This window comes from Centrocercus urophasianus, unplaced genomic scaffold (assembly GCF_019232065.1).
Source record: "Centrocercus urophasianus isolate 14NV4802_14NV808 unplaced genomic scaffold, USGS_Curo_1.0 seq_11, whole genome shotgun sequence".
In the NCBI taxonomy this organism is placed as follows: domain Eukaryota; kingdom Metazoa; phylum Chordata; class Aves; order Galliformes; family Phasianidae; genus Centrocercus; species Centrocercus urophasianus.
This window is the reverse complement of record NW_024884253.1, coordinates 11,848,985-11,867,516: the sequence shown is the minus strand read 5'-3', so window position 1 is coordinate 11,867,516 and position 18,532 is coordinate 11,848,985. Positions and strand designations below refer to the sequence as shown.

Here is an 18,532-nt window from a genome sequence, read left to right as displayed (position 1 = left end):
CCCTTGATACATTTTTGAACTTCATTATGTGTAATAAATTAAAAGGGCTTGTGAGAGGGAAGGTTACAACCTACTCCAGGGAATCTTCTTTAGCAAGAGGGTTGGACTGATATCTCCAGAGGTCCCTTCCAACTCTTAAGATCCTGTAAATTTAGAAAACATCTGTAAAATACTTAATGGAGTTTTGAAACTGTTCTGAGCAGATAAATCAAGCAAGTTGGAAGATAGAGTGAAAACTGAATGTCCTCCAGAGCTCTTAGCTAACGAGTGCCAATGGTTTAGGATTTTGGCTGTATTATAAAATATTTTCATTACATATGTGGGAAAGGAGTTAATAGTTCTTTCCAGTACAGAGTTGTGTTCTACATTCCTACTACTCAGGTGCCCTGTTGTGAAATGTGATAATTGCCTGGATTCATTAACCTCTAAAATGGTAAAAACATCTACGAGATTGTGTACTAGTAATAGCTTAGTAGACAGTAATTGAGCTTAAATTCTTAGTTCAGTGAAGACTTAATTTCCTACTGATGCTCTGTATCACAGGCTTAATGAACTACAGGATGTGCTGTTTTAGTCTTCCCCTGTCAAGGCATTTATTTAGACTTCTGGAAGTATAATTTATCCTAGCTGCTTCTAAAATTGGTACTATGCTCCTTTTTAAAATAGATGATATATGTGCACATATACTTTTTTCCTTCCAGTGAAAATGCATTCTTTTTGACACCTGAGCTTACTCCTCGGAAGCTAAGAGGTCTGCCTTTTGAAAAAGCAGCTGGATGCCATTATCATGGAATTGAGTAAGTGTTCTCACTTCTTTCCTCTAACTATTTTCAGCTTCCAGGCAAGATGTAATTAGAAACATTTCAAGCACCATGAACATAATTATGGAAAGCTTTGTATACTTTCCCTTCGGTGGGATAACTTTGCACTTGTCACCTCTAGCTTTCTTATCTTTATTTTATTCCTTAGTTTAATTCAACGCAATTCAACACACCTACTTTGATGGTAATTTAGCAAAGTAGAGGTTGTTTCTTTTCTTCTATGTTCTACTGCTGTTTATTATTAGTGTTTCTGAAAACTTGAATTCAGAATTGGAACTGGCAAGGGCAAGAGTGCTCATTAAAGCTTGTCAAGTCACTCAAATAGCACAGAGAAAGCTTTGTAAGTTGCTTCTACTTCCATGTTCAATTATAGGCACTTTCAGACTAACAGTCATAAGGTGTATGAGATTTACTGTAAAGCCACCTGTATATGCAAGCAACCTGAACACAGCAGCAGTGTGCAAGTGTCACTTGTAAAAATCTGCAGAAGGATTAACATGGTCACGACTGCACCGAGCCCCAGACAGCCACACTTTGTTATTGACCAAGGCTTCAGATGGATGTGCTTCATATGATGTAGCTGTTTAAAAATTTTTTAGAAAACTGTGCATATCCTCATTGATGAGAAGAGAAAAATGACACACATAAGCACTAAAGTAGATGGTTCAACGTAACTCCTCTTTGTGACAAACTTTGTTTTAACACAACGTACTGTATATATGCAGAAATGCAGTGGGTACCAAGTGGATACCAAGGTTGGTCTCCATGTAAATTTCTGCCTCCTTCTAAAACTCCTAGTTAAAATCATTACCATATGACTAATTATGCTGCTGTTAGTTTTTTCCTGTCTACTTTCCTATCAACACACAATTTAGTTAAGTCTACACTGAATATTTGTTATATTTTTCTGAGTGGTAACTTATGAGCCTGTTAGCTTTCTTAGATTAGCAAAAGGCACAGAGAGGCGATTAGGTAGGCAGGAGAAATGAATCCTCCCAGCTGTAGGAGGAAAGTATTTGGCCATTGGCTTTGGAACACTTGCTGACTTGCTTGACCTGAGCACGGAGCATGTGAGGATTCAAATTAGGCACAGCTTGTACTACCTCATGTCATAGGAAAAATGATGGGTAGAGACCACAGGGGGAGGAGGGAGGGTGGAATGTGCTGGGAATAAGAGGGAAGCAGTAGAGTAAGGTGGTGGAAACTAGCATGAAAGGGAAGAATATGGAGCTGTTCTGCTGTACAAGCAGAACAGATCCTTCCAGGAGTACCAGAGGGAGCATATGATCATAGAATCATAGAATGTCCTACATTGAAAAGGACCACAATGACCATCTAGTTTCAACCCCCCTGCTATGTGCAGGTCACCAACCATAGACCAGGCTGCCCAGAGCCACATCCAGCCTGGCCTTCAATGCCTCCAGGGATGGGGCATCCACAGCCTCCTTGGGCAACCTGTTCCAGTGCCTCACCACCCCTCTGTGTGAAAAACTTCCTCCTGATATCCAACCTAAACCTCCCCTTAGTTTAAGACCATTCTCCCTTGTCCTATCACTATTCATTCTTATAAACAGCCATTATGGTCTTTTGGAGCAGTTATGTTTTGTAATGTGCAGTTGTGATTTGTTTCCACCTGCGTAGCTGCTGTATTTTTATTTGGAAGTAGAGTTTTGTCAACAAAACCAGGAGAAGCGGTTATAATTAAATCAAATTTCTAATGTAGTGAACCTGTGCCAGCTCTTGGATCCTGTGTTGCAAAGAGAAAGTAATTGCAGGTAAAGAAGAGCGAGTTAAATGGTAATTTAACTTCTAAAGATAAAAACGTTTTTAGCTTTGTAGGGGATTTGATTACTCGGGGGACTTGGAATATAAATAAGGAAAATTAAATACCTTGAAATTTGTGAGTTAAGAGAACTTATTCTTATCAGATAATGAATTTATTTCTAGTGGAAAGTCTTAATCAGCTGTAGAAATGGATTCAATGCTCTGTAGAAAAGTGAATTTCTCCCTGAATATGAAAGCACTCTGAAAAAAGAAGAGGAATCAGATCTAACCATTCATTGTAACCCTGTGTGAGGAGATAAAAGTAAAGAATTCTCCACAGTTTCTGAGAATTGGAAACATTACTACCTGCTTTGGAGAGTGGGCTGAGACAACTCAGAATGGGAGTTAAGCCTCTTGTTCCTCCTAATCATGAAGAAAGTGAAGGGCTGGGGCAGCTCGTGCTCATGCAGTGATGTTTCTGCATGTTAGCGTTTCAGAAGATAGGAATCTCTCATATAGTGGTGCTTATCTTGCTAAATGGTATGTTTTCAAATTGTGCAATTAGGAAAGATCTGTGCTATACAGCCCTTAAAACGCTCCCCATGCACTGTCTTCCTCGTTCATGCAGTTCATGCAGTTCACTCACTTCATGCAGTTTTACAGCTGCATGGTTTCTGGCAGAACCTGACTAAAATTATGTCAGTATCATTGCATTTTGGAATTCCTGGAGTATGATATTGGAGTGCATCATTTTATATGTAATATCCCATTATTATCTGGGTGTCAAAGTTTCAGTGGATGCTTGCAAGGTCTGAGGTCTGGAAGATACTGCATCTGTTACGGTGTGACGGATTCTTCATGTATTTGGTTTTAGAGCTTTCCTTTTTGCTGCTTTACTGGAGTGTCACTATACATTAATAGAGGTAGCATCTGTGAGGTACAGGCTGACAATCCAAATATAACACAGCGCCGACTATAAGGAGAAAAAAATCCATTGTCAGCATCACAATTCATTACTTACTTCAGTTACTTCAAGGAAAAACATCCTGCTAATGTCCACAGAAATCTTATTTGCTAGAGCATAACGTAAAGACATACAAATAATTAGATAATAATGCTTATGTATTGGAGTTAGTCTTAAATATAGAGTATTGGCTTACACATAATGTAAATAAATCTATCAGGTGTGTATTAATTTGTGGGGCCATTTTAAGGTATCTTTCAGAACAGTACATTAGTCCAAACAAAAAAAGTGCTGGAGATTATATTATAGGCAGAAGTAAGTTGTTCTTTTATTTTTTTCTGCTTGGAATAAAGCAGAGACTGAATCACAGATTTCTCTCAAATTTAAACTGTAGATACTGTCTAGATAACAGGAAAGCTTTAGAGAGAGACTTGGGATATGCTGAACTTCAAGCTCGTCTTATTCGCTATGAAACTCAGACCACGTGCACCAAGGAATGCTGCCCTCTGCCGGTCGTCTTGAGCCCTCTGCCGGCTGTCCTGAGCCCCCTGCCGTCTCCTGCAGTCTCGTCGGAGCCTGGAAGCGTCCCCGATGGAGAGTCTTTACAAAGTGAATTCAGAACAGAGGTACTGAGGCTAAAACGCAGATCAAAAGACTTGGATTGCTTTCATCCCAAGAAAAGGTAACACACTGAATAAAATACATCTTGACATGAAATATTTCAGCCATTTCTCCTGGAATGCATCTTTCATCTTGAAATGTTTCTTACTGCAGCTGTCTTGACAGTTGTTTGTTGTTTAGTTGTCTTTTATAAGTTCAGTTTTTCTAAAGTGTGGCCTCCTATTGATAGCATTAAATTAATCTAGGCAGTGCAGCAGAGGCGCTTCTTGTTTAAGAGACCTGTGATTGTATCTTGCAAAGTCTGCGCTGCCTTTATAAAGAGAACAGATCGTTTCTGTCCTAAGCAAAGCTGTCAGTGCTGTTGCAGTACAAATAAACAACTATAGATTTAGAAAGCCAAGAACTGTGCTCTGTAATTGAATTCCTTATCCAAAGGACTTCTGGTACAAGATGACCCACCAAAAATCCAAACTCATTAAGTTATCAGCATTATGAAAATAATTTCTGAAAATGTTATTTATAGACTTCTGTTTGTACCATGTCCTTTTTTTGAAGATGTAAGTAATATGTGGCACAATGAATTCATGTTGTGTTGTAGTGGTCACTTTCCCTTCACTCCAGTTAATACCCCTTACAATCTGGTCACAGGTGTGCTACAGTGAGCCTTTTTAACAAGAAGATGATTTTGGAGCTGTCTGTAGATTTTGCAGCTTACTGAGTAGTTAGAAATGATGTGCTTGTGTTTAGCACGTGATAGAATCAAAGTTTTAGAATTGCTAACCCTCGTTAAAGCATCAAGCATTACACTGTTCCAGTAGTACTATCATGTCTCAGTTCCTGTAGATCAATTGTGACAACCCTATAGGGACAAGAGAAATTTGGCAGTTTCAAGAAGTTTTATTTTATCCTGAGACTGAAGACTAGAAGCTCAGCTCTTCCAGCTCTCTATAAAGTATATTGAAGAAGAAGATAACTCCTCTCAGTTATCTTGTTTTCTAATGCTTTTTGTAAGAATGTGTAGTGATCCTAGCAGTTATACAGCAGCCTCTATAGCAGAAACAAAGCCACCAGAACACTCATTACAAAATAAAAAGTTTTTTCTCTCTTTTTTTTTTTTTTCTTTTCTATTCAGGCTAACAAAATCAGAGAGTACAGACTCTCTCCTCTCCCAGGCAAGTGGGGGAAGTGGGAGTCATAATGCTCTGGTGGTAACCAGGAAGCGCTCTGAAAGATCAGTTTCTTTAAGTTCGATGGCATTGAAGCAGTCTGGTCAGTCCCACAAAGCAGCCATGAGGGCTGGTTCAGCAAGCTGCATAAGTGCAACAGAATCTGAGACTTCAAAGCCAGTTAAGGAATCGAGATCTCAGAAACATACAAGGGTAAGGGTTTATTTTGTTTGCTTTGGGAATTAAAAAAAAAATAATTTGATTTCTTTGTTTGTGACTTGAGTGGATAGTGATAGGACAAGGGGGAATGCTTTTAAACTAAGACAGAGGAGGTTTAGGTTAGATATTAGGAGGAAGTTTTTCACACAGAGGGTGGTGAGGCACTGGAACAGGTTGCCCAAGGAGGCTGTGGATGCCCCATCCCTGGAGGCATTCAAGGCCAGGCTGGATGTGGCTCTGGGCAGCCTGGTCTGTGGTTGGCAACACTGCACATAGCAGGGGGGTTGAAACTAGATGATCATTGTGGTCCTTTTCAGTGTAGTCTGTTCTATGATTCTATGATTTTAATGTGAACTATGAATTTCTCTCTATTTATTACTAAATTTGGTTCTGTTTACTTCTGTAACTGAATCCTGAAGACACTGAGGAGAGCGTCCCAAAAGTGAGGAGTAAAAATGTGTAAATGTTAAGCCTTGCTCAAGGAATTAAGTTTAAGAGAAGTAGCAAATAGGAGTAAAAAAAAAAAAAAAAAAAAAAAGAAGGTGGCAATAAATACCAATGGTTAGGAGTTAAGAAATTTAGAAAATGAATAGAAACTCCAAAGCCAACAAAGAAATATCTGTACTGGGAAGATGAAAGCCATTGTGAAAGAATGGACTTACCAGGGAATAGAGAGTAGTTGTCTAAGTCCATTAACAGATTTAACATTTAAATACACTGATGTAATAATGTTTTATTAATGGCTTTATATATTGGGAATGCCACTTCTAAAATACAGCCCAGAAAGCTTTCTGGCTTGGGAATGATTATTTAAGTGAATCCCTTGGTACCAGAGAGGACTGCTTGAATGTAGTTATTACAATGTCAAAGGCAAGTCAGGATGACTTGAGTAAGCATATATTGTGTCTCATTCAGACCTAAAGACTCACTCACTCTCTCTTTCTGTTTGTCTTCAAAGTCCCACATGAATATTCCCTGATTCCCTATGTTGCTTTGACATGTAACCATTCCATTAATTTTAAGTTGAAATAAGTTAAATAACTCCGTCTAACTCAGTGGTTAGTAGGTTGATGGCATTTGTCCAGTGCATTAATGGCAGAGACAAGAGCAAAAAAAGATCAGGGTAGTTTTTTGTTTGTTTCTTTGAGTTTTCTTTGAGTTCCTTAAGGTTGGAAAAGACCACTAAGATCATCCAGTCCAACTGCCAACCCATTGCCACCGTACCACTAACCATGTCCTTCAGTGCCACATCTGTGTATTTCTTGGATACCTCTAGGGACAGGTGGTGACTCCGCCACCTCCCAGGGCAGCCTGTGGCAGTGCATTACCACTCCTTCTGTGAAGGAATTTTTCCTGATGTCTTTCAGCCTTCTCACTGTACTACAACTCTTGTGTCTCCATCTTTGTTGGGAAGAATGAAAGAGAACAAGTGTGATTTATTTTTCCTTGGATGGTTTTTCATGCCAAAAATTGGGATGAACTTTTGAGTGTGTTTCTGTTGTTTCCAAGATGCTGAAGGAGGTGGTAGCCAAGACTCTACAAAAGCATGGAATTGCTGAGGATCACAAGTGCTTTCCATCATGCAGCCAACGTCTATTTGAGATATCAAAGTTTTACTTAAAGGTAACTAGGAAACATTTGCTTACAATTCTTTGCGCTTAGTTGAATGAGTCTGTTCCTGAATACACCTTGGGATGGATGTATTCCAGTTTGATTGTGCTAATATTCTTAGTGCTGTGTCATTTATATGGGTAGAATATGGATAAACCTTTGGTGAAACCTTTGGTCTTTGGTGAATATATTTTGGTGGTTGTAGTTCTGTTTGTTTTCAAACCTTACTGAGCAGCAGTCTTTTATGAGAGTTAGATAATGTGTTAAAGCAATGGGCTCTTAGGCAGGGTTGTGCTTATTATATATACTTTTCCTTACTACTGTGGCTATCTTCCAGCCATAACTATCTCATTATTTTAATGAGCAAAGAAATGCCCATGAATTCAGTTTCTCCTAATTCATCTTACTTCAGCAAGTCTAGCATATAAGATCATGTGTGGGCTGTTGTAAGCTATAGCTGTTCTCAAGGTATAAATAAAGTTCCTGTTCACAGAATCTGAGGTGATACTTGTGGTAAGTAGAATTGCTCTCAGCTTTATGGAAGCGTAGAAAATCTGGGAGACACTAGGTGAGAAGCCACAGGGGAAAAAAACCACAAAGTTATGGGACAGAGAAGTAACCATAACGCAACTTTCTTACAGCAGTTTTGTTTTAAAACTGTAGTGTTTCACTTCCTTGTTTGCTTTGCAAGTCCCTTGGGAATGAGTGTCAGATGAATGCAAATGACCTTATATCCACATTGCTGTATGGACCTGTATAGTGTAGGCTAACTTACACATGCTAATCATTTACAGACTAGATGTTAATCATTTAAAGATGTAGATGGAGTTATGTTAGCATCCTATGTTGTCCTGCAGTTTGTTTTACATTTTGCACTGGGATTGTCTTAATGATATCTCAGGATAATTTTGTCTCCAAATTTATGATCAATTTAGTGCTGTCCTGAGTGCTCTAGTGCCTTGGTCTGATAGAGTGAGCCATATAAAGCTACTTTATGTTTTTGCCTTTATGCATATTTCCCAAACTGTGATTGCAGCTATTAGTGAAAGCCATCCTTTGCTCATATAAAACTGTAGAATACGGATCACATTTCTTCTGTCAGAATGAAGGTTTCATGCTGGTCAGGTTACAAAGAACACTGATTACAAATAAAGAAATATTTCAGTAAACTTGCTGAGTAATCTTTGTCCTTCACCAGGCAACTCAGCTTCTCCCTTGTTCTAAGGTTACTGGATAAATAGGTAGCTTATGCAGTTCACTGAAAATCCAGTTCCTTTATGTGTTCATGGAAATTCTTGTCAACACACTGCAAATGTGTGCAACTACTTAACATGCTGACTGGGCAGCACCATGTAATGCATGAGTGAATTCAGATGGGTTCATGGTTCCACTTGCAAGTGAAGAGCAAAAGAAATGATCCTGTTCTGTAGACACAGAAGGTAGTTATGTTAGGATTTTGTTCTTCTGAGCTGTCTTGTAGTCCCAGGTCTGTACGACTTTGTTCTGTGTGCTTCAGAAGCATGATATTGTAGATAGCATTTTCCTAGGGAGTCAAGAAGTAAATAAATGTTCTCAGTTTTATTTCAGACAATGTTATGTGTTTGCTTTAAGAATGGCTTCGTGCCACAGGTTAGGTTTCTTGAGATAACAAGGACTTTGAATGTTATCATTCATTAATAACAAGAATATGAGCATCCTAATATCTTTGGCTTTGTGCTTTAATATTTAGGACCTTAAAACTTCTAGAGGACTTCTTGATGAAATGAAAAAAACAGCAAGTAACAATGCTAAGCAGGTAAGAGCATTTGCTTGATTTGTGTGTTCATTTCTATTAACTAGGCCAGGCTAGAATATGGGATGGTTTGGTCCACAGCTTTAGGAGATAAGAAGCATTCATTCCTTTGGCTGTGGATCTTGTTTTGCATTCTGATCCCACAAAAACTCCCAGTCATTAGTCCCATGGCAAGATTTCCAGTTGCATACACTCATGATATTTGTAGCTGTAACTGGAGCACTACCTATCTGATATGTCAAAGTGAAAAATGTGGAAAAGTTTATTTTCCTTCAATTACGACTGAGGAAAAATGCATGTGAAAATGTTCTTCATTTGGGAGAAGTGTGGATCGTTGGGGAATTCTTTCTGTATCTTCAAGGAAATAAAATTTCTTTTTGAAGTTAAGGAGGCCATACACAGATCTATCACAGGAAGTAAATTTCTTCTTAAAAGCAGAGAAAATTAACAATTTTAAGCTTAGGAATAACTTTAAATGAAAGTGACGTCAGATGAGTTCTTGGTGTGCAGGCAGCACTTCTAAGAGCAGCAGCACAGAGCAAAGTAACTTTGTTTTAGGTTTCAGAAAGCATGCTGAATTTGCTTCATAATTTAAAAAAATGGAGGGGAGAAGGTAAAGCTTTGTATTTTTACAGTACTGTTTTCAAAATCTTAATTAAGGTGTATGGATTTAACCTGAGTTAGCTAAATGAATAGACATCCCTTAAACTCTTGAGTACAACTGCTAGATCCTCACAGGTTTTATTCTGCCAGGGCTGTGCTGTGTGCTGTGTGCTGTGTGCTGTGTGCTGTGTGCTGTGTGCTGTGTGCTGTGTGCTGTGTGCTGTGTGCAATGTTTTCTACAGATTACAAGGTTTCAAAAACAAAGTAGGTTTGGTGTTTCTTTTTAAACAGGTATATTGTACTAGCACACTGTTTCTCACTTTGATCTTTGTCTGGGGAGACCAGAGGCTGGGTTTGTGCATGGACATTCCAACCTCTTTGCCAGCAGCATCTTGTCTGCTGACCACCTCACCCTGCATTACAGAATATATGGAAAGAATGTACACTGTGGGGTGAAATCACTCATTCAGAGGATCTCAAAACACCTTTTTCTAAAGACAGTGAGTTCTCTAAATTAAATACAACTTTTGGGCAACACTTCTCAGCTTATTAATGACTCTCCTTTGGGAGGATTGCCTTCAAAATCCCGTTTAGAAGAATTGATTTTATCTGTCAGATATTCTTGAAAGCAACTTCAGAACAAGAGTTATGGGAATAATTTTCTCTTTTCTTTTCCCCAGGTGATTGAATGGGTTCTGGAGAAAACTGGCAAGTAGACCCTGCAGAGACACAGCACTTCTGACTGCAGGAAAAACATTATACTGAGTAACACCTGCAACTACCTACTCAAGCACCAGAAGAACTTGGTTAGTACAAAGATACAGTCATAGTTCTCAAACACAGTAGCATCTTTTGAAACATTTTATATTGAAAGATCTAATTTCTTAAATCAAATGAGAAAGGTTTTATATGTTATTTATTATGTTTTATTATTAAGAGGAATACAGCTTGGCTTGTTTTTTATAAAGCTTTGTATGTTGTTCAATGAGTGTATTTTTACTGTGAATTAAAAAAATGCTGGATCTGATTTTAATAATGGGACCACTTTCTTCTACCTTTTGCACAAAGACCTCTGTTCTATTTATTACTACTTGCTGTTGTATATACTGAATAAAACTGTTTACAGTGTGGGCCTTTGACATTTTATATTGTAGCTGACAACAGTTCCTGTTCTGTGACTGAAAACAATTAGAATTTGAATTAGAGTTTTGTAATAGATGGAAAAAAAAAAAAAAAAAAAAGCTTGTCTTTTGGAATTTGATGAAAGGTCCCACGAAAGGTGCATTAAGAGAAGGACTACAGCCTGAAATTCTGGTGAAACTTCATGTGTAGTCTTGCTAACAATTCTTAGAAACGGTTCAGAACAGAAGTTTTTTCCCCTCATTCCTCCCTTACCTCCCTATAGTGTACACAGTGAGCCTGGCTTTATGTGCTACCTCACTTCATGAGCAAGTAGAACTCAGCAGTCAATTAAACTGAAATTAAATTAATTCTGTAGACTCAAGGCCAGACTGAAACAATCAACAGGAAGGCAGTTAGGGAACTATGAGCAGTTTGATGGATCATTTGTTTGCATGATTCCAATACTAAACTGCCCATGTCTCATTTTCACTTGATTATTATGTTGGTTTGTTTTGTTTATAGCTAGTTCATAATGATGGCTTAATAACTCACTGTGCCCTATTTGAGCTGTGAGTGCTGTCCCTGTGTGTGCTCTTAGCCGACTAAAGTACACAAACTCATTTGTCCTGGCCTACAATTACAGCACTAAAACAAATTATTTTGCACGTATCATACTTTTTAATTCCCACATTTAAGATTTCCTGTGGCACGGCTGCTATGCTGTAACTTTTGTGATATGGGATGTAACGTCACTATGCCTCTGAACTTCAAAATTTTTGTTTATGGAAGAGGAACCCAGAATCTAGTCTGACCTACACACACTTTGCTGCATAAGCTTTAGATATTTGCTGTCATGTTTCTGCACATCAAAATGTAAGTCATCAACGTGCAGTAGTGTCTACCCACAACCATGCTGTGTGCTTACAGAAGAGCAGGGTAAAAAACTGACATGGTGATGGTGAGATGAGGGTGAGACTTATCAAACTCTCCAGTTCTTTCTTGGGAGTTGTTTTCTAATGTCTGTCATTATTTATACAAGCATAGAACTTCTGACAAAGTAACAAACTGAATGGCTGTCTGATATGGAACAGCACTGATGTGTTCACATGAGGTGGAGAGACTTTTTTCTTCACAGTTTAATTTGAAACTTCATTGAAGGGGTCACATATCAAGCAAGATGGCAGTTTCCTGAAATTCTGCTAGTGTATCCTCCTGTTAAAAATTACCAATTATTTTGTATTTTTTGTTACTTTCTGGTAAAATAGCCCCACTGGATGGCTAGTTAGAAACTTCTGTTTGCCTCTTAATAACAAACAAACAAAAATTTACAAATCAACAGTAGTGTCACAATCCAGAGTGCTTTGAGGTAAACCAAAGCAGCACTAATTAGCTTTTAAGCATGGCTAAGAGAACACTGAGAAGTCTCTTCGCAGACAGAAATTATACATCACAGAAGGGTTTGGGTTGGAAGGGACCTTTAAGATCATCTAGTTCCAACTCCCTGCTGTAGGCAGGGACACCTCCCTCTAGGCCACATTGCCCCATCCAGCCTGGTCTTCAGTGCTTCCAGGGACGGGGCATCCTGAACCCTACTGGGCAACCACACTTGCAGTAAATAATTTCTTCCTAATATGTACTCTAAATGCACCCTTTTCTGTTTTTTAACTGTTTCCTCTCATCGTGTTGCTCCATGTCCTTCTAAAAAGTTCCTCCCCAGCTTTTCTGGAGGAGCCCTTCAGGTACTGGAAAGCCATTACTATTATGTGGTCCCTCTGGAGCCTTCTCCAGGCTGGAGATCCCCAGATCTCTCAGCCTGTCCTCACAAGGGAGGTCTCCAGCCCTCTGATCATCTTTGTGGCCCTCTCTGGACCTGCTCTAACAGTTCCCTTGTGCTGCAGTTAAATCCACTTGCAACCTCCACTTGCAGTCAGCTGCACCTTGGGATGTGAAGAGCAAGCTGCAGCAAACTCCATGGCCTGTGGGGAGAAGGGCTATTTACCTCTCATAAAAAGAAAACACTCATTTTGTTACCTGGTAAAGTCTAATGATACTCGTGGCAGCAGTTTACTTGGTAGTGCATTCAGAGTTGTTTCTGATTTATGAAATACCTGAAGAGAGATGCTGGTTCTTGTTAAAGAGCAGGACTCTTCAGAAACAGCAGTGTGCTTCCCTGACCAGAAGCAGGGATTTATTTATTCATTTATTTTTTAATAAGCTCCTTGTATCTCAGTTTCCCAGTAACATGTATGTTCCAATACGTATCCAAGTATTTCTAATGGGGAAGCTTCTATAAAGACTTTATTTTGGAAAAAATTGAAACTCCAGAAGGACCCCATTTTAGGATTTCTGTGAGGCTGCTGTGCTATGCCCTGGGTAACACCGGCAGAACAAGCTTACAGCCTCACAGCTGGCTATCTGGGCCACTAGGTTCAGAATTAATACAAAGAGGAAGGAAAATGTTCTTTTTTTCCATAAGCATCCCTAAGAACGAAGCAAGGCATATGTTGGCCTTGCTCCTTGTATGCAAGGGCTTGAGCAGAGGAGGTCTTTCATGACTGCTGTAGCAGCCCAGTTAAGTATAAGCAATGTGCTGCTGACACTGCATTAACACGTGCTGAAATAACTTTCAAAGTCAATACTCTATCAATGTCATGAATAGTTCTTTCAGGTAACTGAACTTAGAACAACTGAGATGTAGAACATCTCTTTCTGCAGCCCCAAACCAAAGGACAGCCTTCTACACAGCTTGTTTGGGTACGAAGTAAGCTCACCTCACAAAAAAATCCAATAAATGACTTTATTAAATATATTCTTTTCCTCTAAAATATAAATATTCACTATACTCTTATAAATGTGGAGTAAGTCCGTATTTATCTATCCCATCCAAATATGAATCAGTCCAAAATCTGAAAATGAAGAAATAGCATCTGTAATTATCATTATTTTTTCTATAAATATATATAATAGGAACTTTCTTTGCAAACTGTTTAGTTATTCACTTATACTTCATATAGTACTGAGCACCTTAGATTACATACTGTGTAATTTCATTGTTGGTACTAATATAGGAATTTGAAATATTTACAATGCACATACATGTTAAGTATAACATTCCAGTGATTTGTAAATGTTAAAGGAATAAGGAAATAGTGCAGTACAGTTTACATATGCTTTTAACCTATCCCACAGAATGCAAGTTCTCACTCTAACCTATGGAACTTTATAGGAGCCTACGTCCATATTTTTAAGTTATGCTCTGAAACAGCAATGAAATACTTTGCAAACAATGTCCTGAATGACCTTTTAAAACCATCACACAACAATTTACTTGACAATGTGATCTGAGTTCATATCCAAAACCCCAGCCTCCAGCATACCGACTGCTCACAGCTTCTCAGAAGATGCTATCCCAGAAGCTTCCAAGTAAAGGAGACCCAAATAACTGCTGCAGAGGGATATGAGGATGGCAGCAGTAGCAAAGTGAGAAATGTGCATTTGGAAATTATTGATAAGTTACGCAACATAGCTCCTAACTTGTGACTTCACACAAGGCATTAATTTTTAAGTGCACGTACCATGACAGTAAAAACTCAAAAAAAGTTCACAGATAGGTAAATCACCTTCAGACTTTTCACTGGAGAGAGGCACTGGGCATAGGGCTGCTGTTCCAAATGTCAGTGTAGCTGTTCTGAAGCAGCTGTTTTCACTATTTGCAAATTCAGCCCGTCGTCTTAATTTTTCAATTAGCTTTGATGGTTGAGATACCTATGGAAACCACCACAATCTAATTCCTACCCTGTGATAAGCACTATGACATTTAAATCTCAAGACTTAGCTTGAAAGTAACATGGAACCAAACTGTGTTTTCAGTCTTCTTTGCCAGCCAAGTGATGTTACACTGAAACTGATTGGCTTTCTGAAGAATAAAATAGATGTAGTATGACAAGCAAAGTTCTGCAACTTCTGATTACTTCCAACATAATTCCTGTCCTTCAAAGTGTGAATTTAGGGCAAAACTCTAAAAGCAAACAAGAACCAACTCAACCTGAAGCTGTTCCGTTGCAATTTAAGAACACTGTAAATGCAGTCCATTGTGTTCCTATTCCCACCCAACTACATGAAGTCAACTACTCAGTTCCAGGTTAGTTCCAGGACCAAGCTGAACACACGGTCTCACAAAGAAAAGCAACTTTCTGCAAAAGGAAGTCTTCCTCCTTGCAAATAAGCAAAATCAAGACCATACAACCAGACCTGGCAGAGCTGAGGGGTTGACAAAGTTGGAGCAGGAGGATAGGAAGCTCCTAGTATGACCTAGCCTGGCTTACTGCTGGAAAACTGAAGTGGGAACGTGCTGGCAGGAGATCAGGTCACATGTCCCATTGGATTTGATTATCTCTTACCTGAGCCTGAGAACCCCGTGAGATGAAGCTCCAGGTTATTGGAATCATCTGGAAAGCCACTAGGAAAGCACATCCCGTGTTTCCATACAAAGGATGCTCCCCTCCTGCCTCTGCCCTGCTGCCTTCCCTACAGGTAGTGCTGCATCAGATCCATCGCTAGGAATGTACACAAGATGTCTCTATCATTTAACTTGAAAGGACCCCTCAGCAGGCACTGTGCAGCTGGTCACTGACCACCTCAGTATTGCTTTGGAGCACACTGCTCACAGAGGCTGTCTGCGTGCTCTGCTGGGTGTGCAGCAACATGTTCTGATGGCTTCTGACAAGGAATTCTGCAAGTGGTGTAAAGGTTTGAAGGACCAACATGTGACTTCTAGGCGTTGGGACAATCTTGTTTATAGAACTTCCACTCCAAGAACCATGAGTTTGCATCACAGCCAATTCCCACTCCTTTCTGCTTAGCCCTTTACTTATTCTGTATTAGCCAGCACGTTGAAATAAGCACGATTTATGATTCTGAAATATTTACACATACGGTACTACACTCTTTTACTGTCTGATAAGGGATTTTAAAATCCCACTATTTACATTGTTTTCCTTGTCATGCCACTTCTTCAGCTGATCATAATTTAGTCTTGAAAGGTTGACAGGAGTGACCAAGGACTGGGATAGAACCCCAGTCTGGTGCAGACTGCTCGCTGCTACAGGTTGCCAATGATGACTGCACTTCAGATGTGTGGTTGCTCCACTTTTCTTTGAAGAAACAGATGTGTGTATCCCATTTATGCCACCAAACCAAGTCTTGTAATCTTAGCCGACAGGAAGGAATGAATGATGAACACAATTGGTTTTGGACAGGAATGAAGGTCCAGTTGCTGAAATTAAAGGAAGAAATCAAATTGAAAATAATTAGACTAGATTGCAGCTCAAGCAACCAGTAATTTATGGAGCATTTACTACATTAACTGCTGTTTGGTATTTTCAACAGACTTCTATTAATAACAACCCTTTATTACAACATACTGTTTTTTCTTTGCATGCAGCTGCAAATATTTAAGTCACTAAGGAAATAAGAAGCACGTTGAAAGCAGATGAGATCTGTGTGCCTCTGGGCTTATATCCACCTGGGTAAGCAGCTAACACTGACTCCAATGCTGTAAGCTCTTTTCTAAGAGTTTCAAACCCTCCATGTTTTCAGGAGTAGGGATGGTGGTGTGACTGCTGTGTCCAATACCTCCTCCTCATACTTTTCCCTATGTATCTGCTCTTGGTCACTGCTGAAGCCAAAACACTGTACCACGACCTGACTGTGCATGGCTGCTCCAACAGGCTGAGAATAAACACTTTACAGAATGTATATTATCAAAGGATATAAAGAATTGAGTAGCCAATATGCTCTGGAACCACTAGAAGATTTGGCCAGAAAAAAAACATATTTGCAAATATAATTTATGGTATCTAAACTGTTTGTAGGAATAAACATTTTTAGGTTATGTGACAGCTAACTTTAAGAGTTAAGCAGACGGTTTGCACTACATCTGTAATCCCCATTTTTTTCCCACAATTAGATTTTTAAGAGTGCCTAAACCACAGTTTGTCACATTAGATGAAGGACATACGTGCATGCTGAAATTATTAATAACATCACATTCTTCAGCTCTTCTACCCACAATCATTTAAAAAGGGCAATGGATACATATAAACATTCTAACATCTGGCTATACAGACATACAATATTTTTGTAAATATAAGTAATCATTCATCTCTCCTTGCAGTATTCCACCCTTTTCTATCTTTAGATTGTCTCTTTCTAAAGCCACATCATCATGCTGCACTGGAAACATGGCATCTACATACTGCTATTGGAACCACACCGGCCTGCTCCTGTTAGCGCTGTTCCACCTCCACAGCCTTAGGGACCACCAAAGAGATGGAAACATGCATCCCGGCTGAATGCACTACTTACAATTTCTCCATCTTTTCCTCCGAAGTCTAAATAAAGCATCCTTATCCCATCATCTGAGGACATTTTCAGTTTTTCATAGGGGTACTGTGCAATTGTCTTAGAGAAGGCACCGTCTTGTGGTTCAGTTGTAAGAGAGAATCCATGTTCGTAATGGATGGTCAAACGGCACTCCTGGCTTTTGTATGTGCAAGCTGAACAAGGAAACAAAATTCAGACCGTAGCACTCTTAAAAGTAACAAATTCAATTTGGCTGCACAAGTTTGCATTTTACATGTGATGTCAACAGTATCTTGTGGAAACTAAGCTGTTGTAGAATTGGGTTAATCATGTTCTAATCTTAGATTTGGATAATCAACTGGAGTTGTTCTGCTGAGCGTGGCCCAGGCAAGTTTTGTAGCTGTCGTCTACTTCCAGGATTACAATTCTGCTTGGTAGTAACATGGCTAATGTCAGTTCTTATGTTTACTCACTGCATTTTTCCTGTAGCAGTGCACATCTATGTGCTGACCCAAAGCAGCTTTCTGAAGATGGCTCGAGATGGCATTTCTTCCTCCCAAGCCCTGACAGTCACAGCTATTCTTGTGTGACAGAGCCAAACTCAATGAATGCGTCGCACAGTGCAAAATTAGAAGCTTGAAAGACTATCCCTGCAGAATTCTGACAAACACAAAGACACTCTGGAGTCCTCATTAGTGTCACAGTAATTGAAAAAGGGCCCAGATAATAGTATATAATAGCAACTGCAGCAAAAGTCTGCATCCTTCCCTCAGCTCTGAAACATACCATGATCCAAATTAAAAAGCTTTGGGTATTTACATCCCAAATTCTCTTTCTCTCTCTCTTCCTGTGAACTCTTTTGATAACTAAGGCTTTTTACAGGCTTTTAAGGCCCGATGGCCTTAAAAGGTGGGTGGCAGCTCTGCTGGTGGTATTGGGGTTGGAAAACCCCCATGAACATGTGTTTTGATGTCCCTTCCAACCCAAGTCATTCTATGATTCTGTGACATGACTTATAAATCCTTGGGGAACTCAATGAAAAGGTGTAGCCTAAAAGGCCCAGAGCCATTCTGGTCTGGCAGCAGACAGACCACAAGGGGCATTATTCCAGAGTGTCTGCAGCTAACTAACTTTTATTTGTTAATTTTGCAAGTAGAGAAATGCAGAAACATGACATGCTCAGGGAAGAAAATGACCAGTCACCACAAACTGGCTATTGATTTGGATTGTATTTCTTTTCACTCATTTCAAGTGTGCAGAGCTGGGTGAATAAATAACCAGTTCATGCCTGTGAATCTGCCTGTCCTCCTCTGCCTCTTCCCTTTGCAGGAAAAACTTCTGACAGGCTCTCAGAAGTCTCCTGACTCTCAAAAATAGTGGTCTTTTCTGTAGGTTTCTGGACAAACCTCTGGAATTTGTTTTCCATGACACAGACCAGCACAACTGACTACAGACTTGTGTCTGAGACCATGTGAAGAAAACAAGA

At 39.3% G+C, this 18,532-nt stretch overlaps 2 protein-coding genes across 4 annotated transcripts in view; one reads left to right on the top strand and one right to left on the bottom strand.

Moving 5' to 3' along the window:
• Positions 1-18,532, top strand: part of LOC122155220 (MDM2 binding protein) — a 31,686-nt gene that overhangs the window by 12,132 nt on the left and 1,022 nt on the right. The window contains exons 17-23 of one of the 3 annotated variants that reach the window (XR_006167173.1): positions 702-797; positions 3,944-4,231; positions 5,303-5,549; positions 7,065-7,178; positions 8,896-8,961; positions 10,242-10,367; positions 16,127-18,407. Coding sequence is in view for 1 of the 3 variants with exons in the window: in XM_042809052.1 (XP_042664986.1) it covers positions 702-797; positions 3,944-4,231; positions 5,303-5,549; positions 7,065-7,178; positions 8,896-8,961; positions 10,242-10,277 (847 nt within the window). In the remaining 2 variants the exon portion in view is untranslated. Of the gene's footprint in view, positions 1-701; positions 798-3,943; positions 4,232-5,302; positions 5,550-7,064; positions 7,179-8,895; positions 8,962-10,241; positions 10,822-16,126; positions 18,408-18,532 lie in introns of those variants that run through there. The other 2 variants (XR_006167174.1, XM_042809052.1) reach the window with 2 other exon arrangements.
• The window catches only part of SNTB1 (syntrophin beta 1), a 105,959-nt gene continuing 100,893 nt past the window's right edge, over positions 13,467-18,532 (bottom strand). Inside the window, exons 6-7 of the mRNA XM_042809053.1 lie at positions 17,050-17,240; positions 13,467-15,958 (exon numbers count right to left, since the gene is read on the bottom strand). Of these exons, the coding sequence (XP_042664987.1) occupies positions 15,866-15,958; positions 17,050-17,240 (284 nt within the window). The 3' untranslated portion in view covers positions 13,467-15,865. The remainder of the gene's footprint in view (positions 15,959-17,049; positions 17,241-18,532) is intronic.